The sequence below is a fragment of the Ovis aries genome, chromosome 16 (genome assembly GCF_016772045.2).
Source record: "Ovis aries strain OAR_USU_Benz2616 breed Rambouillet chromosome 16, ARS-UI_Ramb_v3.0, whole genome shotgun sequence".
In the NCBI taxonomy this organism is placed as follows: domain Eukaryota; kingdom Metazoa; phylum Chordata; class Mammalia; order Artiodactyla; family Bovidae; genus Ovis; species Ovis aries.
In genome coordinates this window covers 14293567-14311246 of record NC_056069.1, presented here as the reverse complement: position 1 = coordinate 14311246, position 17680 = coordinate 14293567, and the positions used below count along the sequence as shown (strand labels likewise).

At 33.6% G+C, this 17680-nt stretch overlaps 1 protein-coding gene across 1 annotated transcript in view; it reads right to left on the bottom strand.

Moving 5' to 3' along the window:
* The window catches only part of ADAMTS6 (ADAM metallopeptidase with thrombospondin type 1 motif 6), a 289952-nt gene that overhangs the window by 136431 nt on the left and 135841 nt on the right, over window positions 1–17680 (bottom strand). Inside the window, exons 11-12 of the mRNA XM_012096844.4 lie at window positions 9946–10092; window positions 696–837 (exon numbers count right to left, since the gene is read on the bottom strand). Of these exons, the coding sequence (XP_011952234.1) occupies window positions 696–837; window positions 9946–10092 (289 nt within the window). The remainder of the gene's footprint in view (window positions 1–695; window positions 838–9945; window positions 10093–17680) is intronic.

Sequence of the window (17680 nt, the reverse complement as noted above, 5' to 3'; positions counted from 1 at the left end):
AAACTTACTTTCAAAAATTTCTGACATACAATTCATCATTTAAAAATCCTATTCTTTCATTCAACATGTTTACATTGTGTATGTACTATGAACATCTCCCCTGTTAGACACTGAAATCTTTCTCTATGAAAATTTTAAAACAATTATTTTTTAACATCCTCTGAGGTAGATTCTGAAACTTTTTTAGACAGACAAGAAGAGTAAACCATGATGCCTTCATTATTTTCCCATAGCAATTTTCCTTGTTTCTTTATTTAGCCTAATGTCATTTGTGTCCCCACTCAGTTACTGTGTTAGAATGTGGGCAACTTGCAATGACTCAATACTAAAAGTATAAGTTAAAAACTCTGAGCCAAAGTGAAAGTGTCGGAAGTGGGGGAGGTTTCAAAATCATAACATTTTAAAGATAAAAGTTGGCATTATAAACTCAGGACTTAAAAAAGAAATACACTGGAAAATATTTAAATTCTATCTGCATCCCTCTCAAGACATTTGAAATTTATTTAGTTAAAGGACTATTCAAACATTTAGAATAAATATTATACAAATGATTTCAGTAAAGGAGCAATGTCAAAGGCCATACTTGTGTTAATACTGATACCAGAGAAATTACATTCATCAAAATTCCTTCTTAACAATTGTGTCATGAAAAAAAAACATATATATGACTAAACAGAAGGATTAAGACTTCTTACCCCATATTTACATTGGCGAGATGTTGCTCCATACTGGAAACGGCATTGTTCATCGGCATCATACACCTGACCTGGGGCCACAGCTGGATAAAGAAAGTCACGCTTGGGAGGCTCATTATCAAGGCAAGTACCACGGCCTGAACTGTTCAACATAAAGGATCAAAGGAGATTAGGTACACTGTGGACTATTTCAATCTCAGTCATGAAACCATGTATTGAGTTCTTTATTTTAATAATTGATGCATGAAAAACAATCTATTCTACTAATATATAATCATGGCAAAATAGAATAACTTTACTAAAACTTGAATAAGAGCTCCAACAGTTTTTTCCAGAACTAAGACACAATAAAAACATCTTACAAAATAATTTAAAAATGTCAGGTTGGCCTTTAAACACTGATTTAAACTAATTTCTGGAGGAATCAAAACAATTTCATACTGCTCTAAGTTTCTTGTTTGTTTTCAGTGAAAACATAACCATATCTGGTAGTGGAATCAAAAACAAAATATGGGAAAAAAATTGGTTGTGATCTTTAAAGACCTAATCTATATATTTCCACCTTGCGTAGAACAAATAGATGGTGTGGTAAAACATGTCCAAAGGTTCTTGAAATATTTCAATAACAAACGGGCTGAATGACAGATGAGGCCAAGATCCAAAGTTCTCTTCTCAAGTATATTAAAAGTGTTTAGTCTCTCAAAAATTTCATATTTCATCTAGGCTCATCAGAATTGGAAAAGAGAATGTTCTCCTCTCTATAATTTCTGCTTTTCAAAGTATGCTTCATTCAAACATAATATTTAATTCAGTGGAACAAATAACATAAAGATTGCCAAAAGTCAGACAGAATATCTTGAGTTTAAGGAGCTTTATACTTTGCTAAATATAATTGTTCTTTTTATTTAGTCAGTGTGCATAAAATAGGACAGATGCTTTTTTACTTTCATTTCACATGTGAGTAAGTTAGAATTTTTAAAGAATTCCTATGCCAACATTTAAAAATTTTTTCCAACATTCCTGTCAATTGTGCCAGCACTTGTGTTTTTTTTTCCAAATCTTTTCCATCCACTTTGCCAAAGGAAAATAATTTTACAAGTAGAAGTTCCTCAACTATTATTTAGGACAGTACAAATTTTCATTTATAGGTAAGCAAGAAAAAAACATACATAATAATAAACTTCATATTCACTTCAAATTTTATCATTCTTATAATGTGAAAGTAAATGTTATATACTAATACATATTTGCATAGAAGCAAATAAATACCTTTCAAAAACTGAACCATGCTATTCATAAGGTGATAGATTCAAAGACCCCTTTTTCTTTCATTTATGCCTCTTGATTAATTTTTTTAATTTTTTTGCTTTTTTAATTGATTTTAAACAATAATAATATTTAGATAGAATAATACATGCAGTGCTGAATAGATGGATGTTATTATTGGCTATTATAATCATTTCATCTGTCACTGCTCTAGGTGTCTAACTAATAGAGAAATTTTTTCACCCAGTTATCCATATTTCATGACAGAATGCTTTTTATTTTCTGTTCACAATGCTTTTAGAAATTGACATATACTAAGAAAGACCATTTGCAGATGAATTTTAAAAATAGCAAGTTCTTTTTATTATATAAAATAGCTTCACATGCAAATTTTAGCCAAATAAAATTCTACTAGTAAATTCAAAGTTTATATTAAGGTTAGTGATAAAGAGGTCAATGTGAAAGTATAACAAAAGAAGAATTTATGAGATAATTCCATTAGTAGTTTTATTTCCTAATTTTTTTCCTAAAATATAAATTTCATCTCTATCTACAACCAAACTATAAAAGTCTCTCTGAAAGGAGCTAAATATGTAATAAAAATAAAATATCAAGCTAAGTTCTATACAAATTAATGGAAAATTTTTAAACACTGACATACTTAAGTATAGGATCCTACAGATATTAAATATTTGCCAATAGCATAACAAAGAAAGTATAAGATATATTCACTTAAGTGGCACCAGCTCAAAATCCATTAAAAAATAGTATACATAATTAATTTTAGCACCTAAAAACTTGAGAGAAAGAAGTATGCGGACCCCCCCAAAAGTTAACAAACAGGATAACCTGAGGAGAAAAATAAAACATGGGAAAAATTCTTTCCTGATAGCTAACAGAACTGGTTTAACCTAGGAAGAAACAACAATAATTACTTCATTTAAAGTTCTTGTTCCCAGGTATTAATGGTCTACAAATCATGGTTGGTGGGCTTTCCTAATAGCTCAGCTGGTAAAGAATCCACCTGCAGGAGACCCCGGTTCAATCCCTGGGTTGGAAAGATCCCCTGGAGAAGGGAAAGATTACCCACTCCTGACCTGGAGTCCATGGGGTCACGAAGAGTCAGACATGACTGAGTGACTTTCACTTTTTCTTTTCACTTTCAATCCTGGTTGGCATTCTTTAAAAACTACCAAATCAGATGACTATTGCAGGAGCCTCCAGACAATAAAGAATGCCATGTACTGTGGTCCCCTGTGGGAAAATCTTTCTGAGAAAGTCTACCCCAAAAGTGATTTGTCTTTCAATTGCTTTGTATTGATGTGGTCTAGTTAGTTATCTCGGAGAAGGCAATGGCACCCCACTCTAGTACTCTTGCCTGGAAAATCCCATGGACGGAGGAGCCTGGTAGGCTGCAGTCCATGGGGTTGCTAGGAGTCGGACACGACTGAGTGACTTCACTTTCACTTTTCACTTTCATGCATTGGAGAAGGAAATGACAACCCACTTCAGTGTTCTTGCCTGGAGAATCCCAGGGACGGGGGAGCCTGGTGGGCTGCCGTCTATGGGGTCACACAGAGTCGGACACGACTGAAGCGACTTAGCTTAGTTAGTTATCTAGTATGTGTCATTCTCTTTCCAATATATATATATATATATATATATATATATATTGTAGAAGAAACACCATATGAAATACAAGTGAAAAAAAAACCAGACCTTTAAATAATAAACATGTATTTAGGAATACAGCATCAACAAAAACCTTTTAAAATGGATTTGGCTATAGTTGTACAAAATATCAATGCTTGTAAGTCTAGTGTTTTACCTACTAGTATTGGCTCTAGGATAGCAAGTGTAGGATATCTGCAAGGTTGACTTAAACTGTTTTTACATTTTGGGTAGAAAATGTACCACATATTTTCCTTCTAGTAATGATAAATATTACATACAGTAAAACCTTGACTGAAATATTTGAGGGGTAAGATAGTCTTCATATTTTAATTCTTAACTGAGGGTTAAAGCTATAAAAACAGTTTTTGCATGTTACTAAAATCTGTCTGTTACTTTTTGGTTATTTTCAAGTAAGTTAAACCTATAAACATTAAGTATTAATTAACTCTTTAGTTGCTCAAGCTGTCTGACTCTTAAAGAGACCCTGCAGCCTGCCAGGCTCCTCTGTCCATTAGATTTCACAGGCAAGAATTCTGGAGTGGGTTGCCATTTCCTTCTTCCAGGGATCTTTCCCAGGGATTGTGCCCGCATCTCTTGCATTGGCAGACAAATTCTTTAGCCCTGAGCCACCAGGGAAGCCCTTAGAAGATAATAATTCTGGATATTTTCATGCCTCTGTGCCATCAGTTGCCATTATGAAGTATCACAGATATAGGTATAGAAAGAAGATAGAGGACATGAACCTGAGAGATGTACATTTAACTCTAAGAAGTGTTTTCTCTGTTTTTTGTCCCCTTAGAAAATTTCCAAGTGCTCAATCACAACTCTCCTTGTCTCCCAAAGAATGATTTTTTTCTGTGTAATTCAAATTTCTAATGCCCACATATTACATTTTCATTCTCCAAATAAATAAAAGGTATAAACTCTGAATCTACAGGGAAGAGGATGCAATTAATGATTTTTAAAATAACTGTTTTTGCCTGATTTTTAAAATAATACTTTCTTTGGTGTTCTCAGTAATTATTCATCTCTCAATTTATTCATCTGACAGTTCTTGAATTCTACATAAAAGGAGTCATTTTGTAGGTTTTCTTTTATGACTTTATCCTTCTGCTCAACACTATGAATGACAGACACATCCATGTTGAGGTGCACAATTGTAAGCTATTCATTTATACTGTTCTTTGATATTCCATTTAAGACTATGTCATTTCTATTAACAAGTGTTTAAATTATTTCTAATTTCTGGAAATTGCAAATTATGCTGATATAAATCATTTTGTATTGTCTTCTGGTATAAATGATTTTCTTAAAAATATCAGATATGAGTTAATTACACATATTTTATAGCTGTTTTAACAAAAAGAAGCTATGAGTAATTTTTACTAAAGTTAGAATTAATCAACATAATAATTCTTATGATACTGAGTCTGTTATTTATGCTATTTTAAAATTAATAGTAGTAGTATTATATATAAAATTTCTTAAATTTTCTCATAAAATGCCACTTTTAAGCATAGCGAGCTTGTGCCCTAGTGTCATATGTGAATTTTTTCACTCAGAAAACATAAACCTCACTCATTAATAAATGAAATGGAGAACATCGTATATTCCACCTATAAGATGTTATTACAACTTACTATTGCTTGCGACAAGATATACTTGTCCTGAGCAAAACTGTATACTCCATAAAAGTAGAAGTATGATTAGTTCCCTAGAAGCACATATTTCACAACTAAAAGTCTAATCCTGGTTAGTGTCTACAGCAATATAGGTAATTATTGAACTAATACACTCCACTTTTCTTTATGCTTCTAAGACAAGGCAAAAAATTTGTTACTAGTTTGAGAATATGCTTTTTCCTTAATTATGAAACTCTTAGTAAATCAAAGTATATTTACATTTCCAGAAATCCTTATAGAATGATAGCAAAGTCATATTTTATGTATTCTACTTCTAATTTAGAGAAGTCTTATTTACAGAGTTCAAAAATTAGCTTTGAAAATAGGAACATGAGCCAGATTTGTGTCTTCAATTAAAATGTACAGATTCTTATGTAAAATATGGTGTCTTGGCTTTGTTTCCAGAACACATGAAAACATAATTGTAATTTAAGATTTATTTTTTAGTTAAACAATTACACTATAAAGTACAGATCTTCACCCGATAACAGTGGGTCAATCTAAGAAATAAATCTTTCTATATAACCCTGATTATATCTTAACAGTTTCTTAACAACAACAACAAAAAGTTAACAGATAATATAACATCCACTTTTTCCTATAAAGTTGTGCTAACACACGTAAATTAGGCAAAAATGAATTAGGTGTCTCATCTATGGCAAGTCAAGTGTCTTACCTACTACATTTTCATAAATTGCTTTACCAATCTTGACAAAACTAACAATATATTACCTTTAAAATGAGTTACTCTAAGTCAGACCTTTATCTCTTGCCCTCTATAGGACTGGGATACTTGAACACAACTGAACTTGAGGCTTCCAATATGCAAACACTATGCTAATCATGTTTACTAAGCTATGCTCTTTCTCTCCATATGTAATTATGACTTATCAAAGATATTCATGGGTTAGAGTGAAGTCCCCAAAATATGTCAGATAAATGGAAGGAGGAGAAATTTGTTTTGCTAAGCTGTTTTTTGGCTCCACATAAAAAAGAGGTCCCATCTATAAAAGTTGTTTTCTGTCTAATAGACTACCGATAGCGACCTTCAAAAGTAATTGCTCTAGAAGAATTGTTAAGTGCCTTACTTGTCCTGTTCATCTTATATCACTTCTCTTGCAGCTCTACCTTTCTTTCTAGTTCATCTTCAACCATAATATTGCTTCTCTTTTTTTCAGCTTCCATCTTTTCTGTGAAAATATTTAATTTGGAACTGTAGGAAATTTTGCTACGGATCTCTGACAGTTCAAACAATATAACAGACTTTAATTTAAATACAGCAAGAGTTGATTCACAGAGGCCCCAGGATTTTTGAGGACTATATGAAATTACTCTGTACTACCACTAAGTGGTGGAAAATATATGAAAAACTGGCCTCAATTACTTCTGGCTGCCTTCTACTGCCTGGTAAATTAGCCCATAGACATCAGTGAATGTGAGCCATAATACCAGGTTCATCTTCTCTAGTTTCTAAATAAATAAATAAATGAATAAATAAATAAATAAATAAGTCCCGCAGGCAGATAGGAAGGACACTACCTGCAAAGCCGTCGTCGAAAACATCAGAAGCTGGCATAACACGTCCATTTTAACGGTAATGGGTTCTTTATTATTTAATCAGGACGGCTTCTGGGCGATTCATGAACCACTTATTGAATCACCGAGTTTAAGAAATCTGAAAAAAAATATTGGGAGTTGGTAAACACCATCTCCTGATTGATCAATAGCACCTAGTGTTTCAGAATGACACGAGAGACTTTTTTTACTCTATTGGCATTTAAAGGCCATGGAATTGCTTTCAGTTGAACATAGTGAATAGTGAATCTCTATAAATCATAGAAAGCTTATTGTTAAAATCCACCATCATCCTTGGCCTATATAGTCACTAAGTAGAGAAAAGTATGCATTCTGTTGGCAGGGCTGCAGTTCCTAAACAATTCATCTTTCAAGATTTCTTTTTCTTGAGAAGAGAAACTAAAATAAAATGTTATGAGTCTTTTTGAGCCAACTATAAAACATAAATGTAACCTCAATCCCTAATCAAAATATCACTGGATTTTTTAAAATATCACACAAAGCTGTTAAAGCAATTAAGTCCCCTGCATTAATAAAGAGGAACAAAGAAATTCAAGAAAGTTACTACTGTATCTTTGTGCTCCAGTGAACTGACCTTTTTAAAGGGCCTTGTGTTTAAAAAACCTTTATTGCTTGGTCAGATTACAATCAGAGTTATTTAGTTTACTATTAAAGAGAGGGGAAGAGATGCCAACTTCTCCCCAAATCCCTACCCATTGTCTTTCACATCTATCTTTTACTAATGCCTTTAATTTTGTGAGCATTCCCATGAGGATGCAACAGAAATATTTTTATAAAATACAGGATAATAAACCCACTAGAACCCTGTCAACACTAATTATGCTTACACATAGAAAATGCAAAGAGGCAATAAGGCTTACATAATGCTTTTTGGATTAATTCTTTCAATTAATTCAGTGGAATGATTTATTGTAACTAGTAATAATTTTACATCTCTCAACAAACCAGTGGTGATTTCTTAACTGTGTTTTATCAGCAATTTAGGGATTCCCTTTTGGAATGTTTTAACAGCCTTAATACAGTTTTAACTACACGGGGTCTGGCAAGAGATCAAAACCAGTCCTTGTATTTAGTATAAAGAGATATTCCTAGCAAATGGGCTGTACAAGAGAAACAAGACAGAGCAGAGAGAAATGATGTACTTGGGGAAGGAAAAAAAAGCAAAAAACAAGCAGAGAAAAGTCTTCAAAAATGCACAGGAATACTGAGCATTCATACAGTTTGTCTTTCTGGAGATAGACACTAAGATTCCATTATAAAAACATGAGCCAAGTCAAGGGAGAAATTCCAGATCTGGCTTCATTTCTGGGGAGAGTAGATCTTCAACAGTGCTTAAAGTTTAGGTTATATGATCTTGTTAAAACATCTCAGAAAATGATACTGCTAGTGCTTTGTGTTAAAAAACTACAAAAAGATGTCAAATTTTCTGTGGTCCTTCACCCAGTTTTGGCACAAGGCAAGTATTATAATTTATCTATTACAAAAATTAACAATTGTTAGGTTATAGTATAGCCATCCAGAAAAGCTACCTTCTAAAAATACTTCCAATTCCTTCAATTTCATTATCACATTAATTCAAAAGAGTCCATTTTAAACATTTTTCTTTTGATCTTTGACTGAGCAAAGCACTGCTCTCTGTAATTTATTAATAAAATCTCTTGTCTGGGGCTTTTAAAAATATGCAATTATAAGTTTTAAGAATATAATCTGGTTCTTAGCAGATATGAATCAAAATCTTAGTAAGTATTATTACCCTACATAGTGTTAGAAAGAAAATGTTGGTCGCTCAGTTGTGTCCAACTCTTTGCAACCCATGGACTGTAGCTTGCCAGGCTCCTCTGCCCATGGAATTTTCCAGGTAAGAATACTGGAGTGGATAGACATTCCCTTTTCTAGGTGATCTTCCCGACCCAGGGATCAAACCCAGGTCTCCCTCTGAATTTCTAAAACGTTACACTATGACCATGTTAAGGTGAACTTTAAACAAAGACAGTTTTTAAAAAGAATTTCTGTTGCTCTCCTGTACTTTGTGTATGACCAACTCTTTCACAATACTTCATCACTCCTCCTCAGAAAAAAAAGGCAGAAAACAGTGGAAGGTAATGATAGAACAACAGTGCTTAAAACCTTGATATTATTTAATGTACCACATAATGAATGTCTATTAAGTGCTTTATATACATTATGGTGTTATACATAATTATTTACATAACAACTTAATAATATGTGTATCATTACCTAAATTTATTCAACAAATGAAGTCACTGAATATTAGAAAGTTTAAGTAAAAAACATGAATGACCAAGATCACACTGTTAGAGAGTGAGACCTAAGTCTAACGGTTTCCAAAGTCTAATCTTAAAGTTCTACGCAGGTGAAATATGGAAAAACATCTGCTTTCCTAAACATAGTTACACCTGAGCTAATTTATAGTCTTCAAATTTAAATAACCGGACTCTTAGAATATACGTTAAAGGACCAGCAAAGAAGTTCTCAAACTGGAGAAAAGATGAGTCACTTTAATATATTTTCGAAGACAAATTTTCATTTTCTTATTTTCATTTCCTGGGTTTTGGTTTTTTTTTGTTGTTGTTGTTGTTGTTTGTTACTATTGGATACTTTGGCATTTCTACAGAACTCAGTTTTTTTTTTAACCAACAAAATGAAATATGTAATCACTGAAATAACGCTTGGCTTATGCATTACTAAGTTATGTAAATCTAAATTCTTTCTAACATTCCTTCCCATTTATTTAACATTTCTAACTCACATCATCAACTCCTTTTACAGTCTTACTCCAGTTCCTTAATCTGTTTGTGTCCCCCTAATTTAGTCTGTGTTCTATTTGAGTACAAAGAAAAAAATTTAAAATTTGCCACAATGATATATTAAAGTATTTGGGGAACAGTCTGAAGTATCACTGGGACCCATAAAAGTTACTCATTATGTAAAGTTTGAAGCACTACATATTAGGCTTCTATCAATGGCTTACTTCTGGAGCAATTCATCATCACTCTCCAGAGATTACTTACTCTAGAAAGCTGGTGATATAATCTCGGCTGCAGGCAGACCAGGAAAAGGGATTGGTATTTGCAGTAATGTGAGCTGCCATAAGTTTTGCTGCTTCATGACCTTTTGTCCCACAAGAATTTCCAATTCCATCATGGTTCATACCAAAACTGTTTTGACAAGGAAGAAACATAAGAAACATACAAGAAAAATTAGAAAAAAATAAATAAAACAAACCCTCAATATGTTTTATTTCCTTTTTAGATCATTTATTAGCCCTATCAACATATGGCTTCTATCAAGATAGACTAGATTCTCTAAGGAAATATAGGATTAATGTAAAGAGATTAAGGAATAATTCAATGATATAATGTATTTCTAAATCTGTTTAAATTTATACTATACTCTCAAATGTTATCTCATATGATAGTCTCTCCTTGAATAGACAGGGATGTATAATTGACCCATAAAAATCATACAGTTACTAAGTGTTGAAACTGTTAATAGCCCCTACCTAATACCTGCTAGAGTTCAAGCTACTTCATAATGCTGAATCCAAAATGGAATTATGAAAAGATAGTTATGATCCATAGAGTTCTATGTTATAGGCAAAACATAAAAACTCTTTTTCTTAGTATGTATAAAGGAGAATTCAATATATTATGTAATTTATGTTTGTGTATGTATGTGCTTTCAAACCACCTTTTGAAAAATCTTGATACATTTAAGGATTATGAATATAGTCTTTTCTTTAACATGGCCTCTCTGATTTTTTAAAGCGTTTCTTTGTCATTTTTTTCCTGTGTCCTATAGCTATGCTGAGTGCTATCACTGTGATCTGAAAACATATCTCAATGATAAATCATAAAATTTTTCTGTAAAGGATCACTGCATATGAATAAAGTTAAGTCTTTCATCACAAGGAGTCAGAAGTTTAGGCGAAATCACTAAAAAATATCCTTGTGTCCACTGTGACATTCTAGTAAGTGCACCATTATATCTGTTCAAGGAAATAGGTAATTTGTGTGACACAAGTAAAAAACAGATAAGAATAGCTGCTGGAGAAAAATTTGGAAAAGTAGTTGAGAACAGACAGTCTTAAGCTAATACATGTAAGAAAGTATCAACACTTTAGCAAGTGCACAGACTTTAAAGATTTGTCAGTAAGAGCAACTGAAAATTTCTAAGCAGGAGAATATGGAATTGATCCAAATTTTAGAAAAGTTATTATAGTAATTCTGTGGTGGAGACAATAGAGTAGAAAGAGAATGGAGCCAGGGAGCACAGATAAAAGATGATAACCAATTGGAAAATGAGGTAGATCTGAATGAGGGCATGGGACAGAGAAGAGGGATTAGATTTGAGACATGTATGGTAAGCTGAATTCACAAATATAGTATTAAAGAGCTATCATTAAGACAGATATGGTGGGACGAGGGAGGAGGAACTAATTATTCAGGTGTAGGGACTAACATAAGCAAAAGAAGAGAATTATATGAGCACCCTAAATGAAACCACCAAATAACCTTCCAAGAATATCAATACTTAGTCTTGGGTTTGACATCAACACACTCAAGTCAACCTCTTCCAGGAACATAATGATGGAGTATACTGTTTGTTGAATTAGATATACATTTTGTCAAAACATATATAAATTTGCAGCTACTGATTTACATTAAAAAGTTCCTTACTGTAAATTTATAACTCAATAAACTTAATACTCTATTTCTCACAAAAGTTGATGCTAAATGATTTTCTGGGAAAAATGACAGCTTTAAAAATATCATTTCTGTTTAGCAGCAGCAGCAGCATACAAATCCCTGAGTTATGTTAAGATAGGTGTATGCAGGCACAGATGGCGTAAGAAAATCATTTTTTAAAGATTCCATAATTTTTTATTTACTCTTTTCTATGAAAGTAAAGTTTCTTTTGAAATCATATTTCTCCCACCTTACAACAGAAAAATTTACCTTTCACTCATCCATAATTTTGTAATAGTTCATTGCCTCAGGGTATAAAAACATGGGTGTCAAGGAAAGAGACAATTAGAAACAGTGTCAGGACTAAGAAGAAGAATGATTTCAGTGATTGAGTAACATATGTAGTTTCTTGCTTTCATCAAGTTTATAGGATGATATAATCAAATTAATAGCTGATGGGTTGTTAAAAATTTTGATGATAGATCCCCAAGTTTGTTTTAACAAATAATTCAAAAGAACTGAGTGATATTTCTATAATAAAATCTCTTCACTCAACTACATATGTTATCCAATTTTATCAACATTCACATCTATAGAAAAAAAATAAAGCAGCTGAATTGGTGCTGAAACCCTGTCTTATTCTAACAGTACAGAGGTAAATACAGTAATTGAAAATATACATTTAAAGATACATCTTCTATTGCTTCTTGGTCTTTTGGCTAAGATCAAGTCTAGTAAAGATATATTTTCTAACATAAACTTTACTTTTATGTTTAACTATTTATTAAAATTCATAATATGTATATATTCTTCTAATCAATTATTAATAATTGTAATGTAATGAACATATAACCCAGAAAAAAGATTTTTTATGATCACAGGAAATTTAAAAAATGTAATTGTAACTTAAATTTTTTGTTGTAGAGATATTTTATATAATTGAAATACTTTAAAGCATAAAAATATGTTTTTAAAAAATGTTAAGAAATATTAAAATATGCATTAGGAATGATATTCTGGGAGGGAAAGGAGCAGCAGAAACACTGAGCTAAAGAAGGGGAAAAAAGATCTAAATTTGACTATAAAAGAAGAACCAAATGGATAAAGAAGCTATGGTACACATATACAATAGAATATTTCTTAGCCATAAAAAAGAATGACTTTGAGTAAGTTCTGGTGAAGTGGATGAACCTAGAGTCTGTTAAATAAAGTAAGTCAGAAAGAGAAAAACACATATAGAATATTAACGCATATATATGAAATCTAGAAAATGGCACTGTTGAACCTATTTGCAGGGAAGGAATGGAGACACAGATGTAGAGAATGGCCTTGTGGACACAGTCGGGGAAAGGGAGTGTGAGAGGAATGGAGAAAGTGGCATCAACACATGTACACTATCAGGTGTAAGATGGACAGCCTGTAAGAAGCTGTGCAGCACAGGAAGCCCAGTCTGGTGCTCCATGCTGACCTGGAGGCATGCGACGGAGGCAGGGGAGGAAGGCCAGGGAGGGAGAGGATGTATGTATAACTATGGCTAATGCGTGTTGCTATAGGACAGAAACCAATACAACACTGCAAAAATAAGAAACAAAAACCAGAAGACCTTATTTGTGTATTTTTAAAATGCATAATGATAGCTACCAAATTGCTATGGCATTTAGATTCAATCAGGTATATTTAAGGAGGTTTTTACTTTTTACAAAGTAATTTCTGCAGTACTCTAGAAATTCTATTCTTTGCAATTAGTTAGACATAACAAATTTTGGACACCAACTGAAAAATAACCAATAGAGTACATAGTTTTTAAAAATTCAGAAGTAAATAAGGGAAAAGATTTGAAAATTAATGAATTCAAGTATCTGAAGAAGTAAATCTTAAGTTCTATTTCTACATAATCTTCATAGGTTAAGGGTCAGGTGCAGATAGCTGTCTTAAGGATCTTGGTTTCAGTTGTCTAGGAGAATGTATACTTTTACAAATTATATTTAAAATGTAAAAATTCCGAGAAATGATATGACTAATGTCAACTGGTTTACTGACAGTGACACAAAGTGTAATGGGACTTTACAATTGCCATTCATGCCATCAGCTTCAAAATATCCCTCTAGTACATTGACCAGGCTGGAGTGTGTGTGTGTATGTGTGCGTGCCTGTGGTGTGTGTATGTGTGTGCGTATTACAGAAAAGCTCCTTCCTGAGCAAACACTATCAGTGAGGAGTTTGGCAAAAGAAATGAAATCCACTAGTAATTAGAGAAAATAAATGAGAGCAAACTTTAAACCATCATATTAGCAAAAGTGAGAATGTTACCTAGGACTAAATATTGGCAATGGTATAGAGAAACTGAGATCTTAGTATAGAACAGTTAAAGTGTGGCAGGGCAGCTGTTCCATAAGGCAATTCAGCAGTACTTTGATTAAATTAAATAGAAGAAACATTATGACCCAGCAATTCTATTCTTGGAGAGATATTCCAGAAATATTCCTAAAAGGAACATGTATGGGGATGTTAGTGACAGAATTATTTACGATAGCAAGGAGTTGAAGACAATATAGGTGTTTGTCACTGGGGAATGGATAAGTAAACTTTGGCAGATGCATACTATGGAAAACTAGGCAGAAGTTGGAAGTAACAAACAAGATAGACGTCTACACATAAATATAGGTGGATCTTAGAAACACTGAAAAACTGAGAAAAGGAACAAGGTCTACACCAGTATATCATACAAACAAAAATTACATACATATTATCAAATAACAAAGAAAGGCCAAGGAACTGTCCCGGAGAGTTAAAGACTAAAGAGACATGAGCAAATGCAACAGAAACTAGACTGGAGGAGGGAAAGGTTAAAAAAATCACTGCTGAGACAACTGAGGAAATCTGAATATGGATTACATATCAGATAATAATAGTGTATAAATATTAAACTAACTTGATAATCATACTGTGGTTATGTAAGAGACTGTTTTTTCTTCTTAGGAAAGATACTGAAATATTTAGGGATAGGGGGCATGTCTTCAACTTATTTTCAAATAGTACAGAAAAAATACATGTACATAAGAGAAAGAAATGTTGCAAAATATTAACAATTAAAAAAATATGACTCAAGAACATATGGGAACTCTTTCTACTATGTCATTTTCTCCATAAGTTTGAAAACATTTCAAACTTAAGTCAAAAAATAAACAGACATATATAAAACAATCTGCAATATTTTGCAAGGATACAGATGATTTCAAATATGCTAAGTCACTTCAGTCATGTCTGACTCTTTGTGATCCCATGGACCATAGTCTACCAGGCTCCTCTGTCCATGGGAATTCTCCAGGCAAGGACACTGGAGTGGGTTGCCATTCCATTCTCCAGGGTATCTTCCCGACCCAGGGATCCAACCCTCATCCTTTATGCTTCCTGCACTGGGAGGTGTTCTTTACCACTAGTGCCACATGGGGAGCCCAAATATAGGTATCAATTTTATCAAAGGAAAGAGGGAAGCAAGGGAGTGAAAATGAGAATACAGAAATGTACATTTACATATATTAAAACAGGGCTTCCCTGGTAGCTCAGCTGGTAAAGAATCTGCCTGCAATGCAGGAGACCCCAGTTCGATTCCTGGGTTGGGAAGTTCCCCTGGAGAAAGGATAGGCTACTCATTCCAGTATTCTTGGGCTTCCTTCATGGATCAGACGGTCAAGAATCCAGATGCAACGTGAGAGACATGGGTTCGATTCCTGGGTTGGAAAGATCCCCTGGAAGAGGGCATGGCAGCCCACTTCAGTATTCCTGCCTAGAATCCCCATGGACAGAGGAGCCTAGTAGGCTATAGTCCATGGGGTCGCAAAGAGTTGGACACAACTGAGTAACTAAGCACAACACATATTAAAACAAGAAGGGTTCTTGCTGGGACTGATAATGATGATGTGCCAAGATCTAAGGAAAGATAGATAAACAGATAAAAAATAAACTCAGCCCCCTGCTCTTGAGGTAAATAATAATTTAAAAAAAAAGAACAAAGGAGAGTTGGTGAACCTGGTGCCCACTCCACTGAAAGAACAGTGATAGGAAGAGAACATTATCATGGTTGGTTTTATGTGTTTAATAAAATACTTCAGATTAGGTAATGATTGTCATTTGTTTGACAGAGAGAGATAAAGGCACATATAGGTAGAGAGAGAGAGAGAAATGAGAGAGACGCTCTTATGATTTCCCATATTTTGCTGAGTATGATACGTTTGCAAGGCTTGCTCTTAAGGCCCCAGGACATTCCTCAGAATAACTTTGAGAAATGAGGTTACATCCCTTTGTTATAAAAGTATTGGGCTTCCCAGGTGGCCCTAGTGGTAAAGAACCTGTCTGCCGATGCAGGAGACAAGAGACTCAGGTTTAATCCCTGGGTTGGGAAGATCCCCTGGAGAAGGAAACGGCAACCTGCTCCAGTATTTTCTTGCCTGGAGAATCCCAAGGACAGAGGAGCCTGGCTACAGTCCATAGAGTTGCAAAGAGTTGGACATGACTGAAGCAACTTAGCACACATAGAAGTATTAGATTCCCCAAGCTCACTGTTTCTCAGTTTTGATATAAACCGACTACTTGTGTGGCATTTATCTGAGGCCATACTGTGCTGCCCATGTGGGATTTTGGGTTCCTTCCAAAAGGAAACAAAATAAATATACTAATGCTTATACTACTTGCTGTGCTTAAGTGCCTGATTCAGGAACTCATGCCTTTTGCTAGCATCCATACAACAGTGATAAGCTAACTTATTGGCTTATAAGTAAGGCAAAACAAATCTCAAATCCAATGATAGAAGTTTGTACTCGATTAGGATAACATCATTAGGAAACAGCAACCCACTCCAGTGTTCTTGCCTGGGGAATTCCACAGACAGAGGAAGCTGGTGGGCTACAGGCCATAAGGTTGCAAAGAGTCACACGACTTAGTGACTAATAACAAGGATAGCATAGCCAATTATGGAAAGCTAAGTAATCCTGAAACCAAAGTATTCCAAAATTATTCTTAACTTTTCAAAAAATGAAGTACAAAATCTGTTAAAACAAAGTAGGCTTTTTGCTTTCTTTCTTTCCCAGGAAATAAATTGTTTGATGAACATTTTCAGCTAAACCTCCCCTACGCGATACAAATGAAAGACTAGGAATTCCCCTTCTCATATCCTAGTACTTCTGATTGTATCTCAAAGTTTAAAGGACACTTATTTCTACACTGGGAGTAAAAAGTTTTCCCTTTTCCTCTAATATATCACTCAAAAGCAATAAAAAAAATGGGAAAAAAGAAACATAAACTCCACATTCAATGAAAAGTAGAAAACTTGTAAAACCATAAACCACCATGTCATAATGTACATGGAGGGATGATTAAATACAGAAAAATCAAAGAGGAATGAAGAAAGACACACAGAGGGGACAGTAATAATTGATATAAGCTAAAACGAGTAGAGCATGGTCTCTGAAGTTAAGTTCAACAACCTGAGGGACAGAACCAACAATACTTCTTATAAACAGCTGGAATAAGGGTGCAAACTGTTGGAATATACACCCTTATTCTAGTTGTCACAAGAGTAGATGGGGCTGACTGGGGAGTCAAACAAACCATATTTGTAGGAATCAGTCTGTCAGTGAGAAAAGGTGAAAGAGAGATTCTATCTTGCCAGTAGTTATTTTTAAAAAAAATACAGAGTTAAAGAATTTCAGTCATGCAACACTGTATATCATTAATACATTTCTGTTGACAAAATAGCTCTGGTCCCTCTGCAACATAACCTTCTACAAGTAGTTCATCCAGAAAAATCAAACTCATTCAAAGATGTGTGGTTCAAAAGGAAAAAGAAGTGTGTCAACAAATATATTAAATATTTAAAAGAAAAAAAAGAATAGGAAAATACAAACAAGATGAAGGACATTTGGCAGAAAAAAATATTGCTACAGAGAAGATAAAAATTGGACATGTATGAACCCAAACTTAACAAAGCCATCATTTCAGAAAAACAAGAATTCAATGTGGAGATACAAGTAATCAGGGAAGATATGGTAAGACAAGAGAT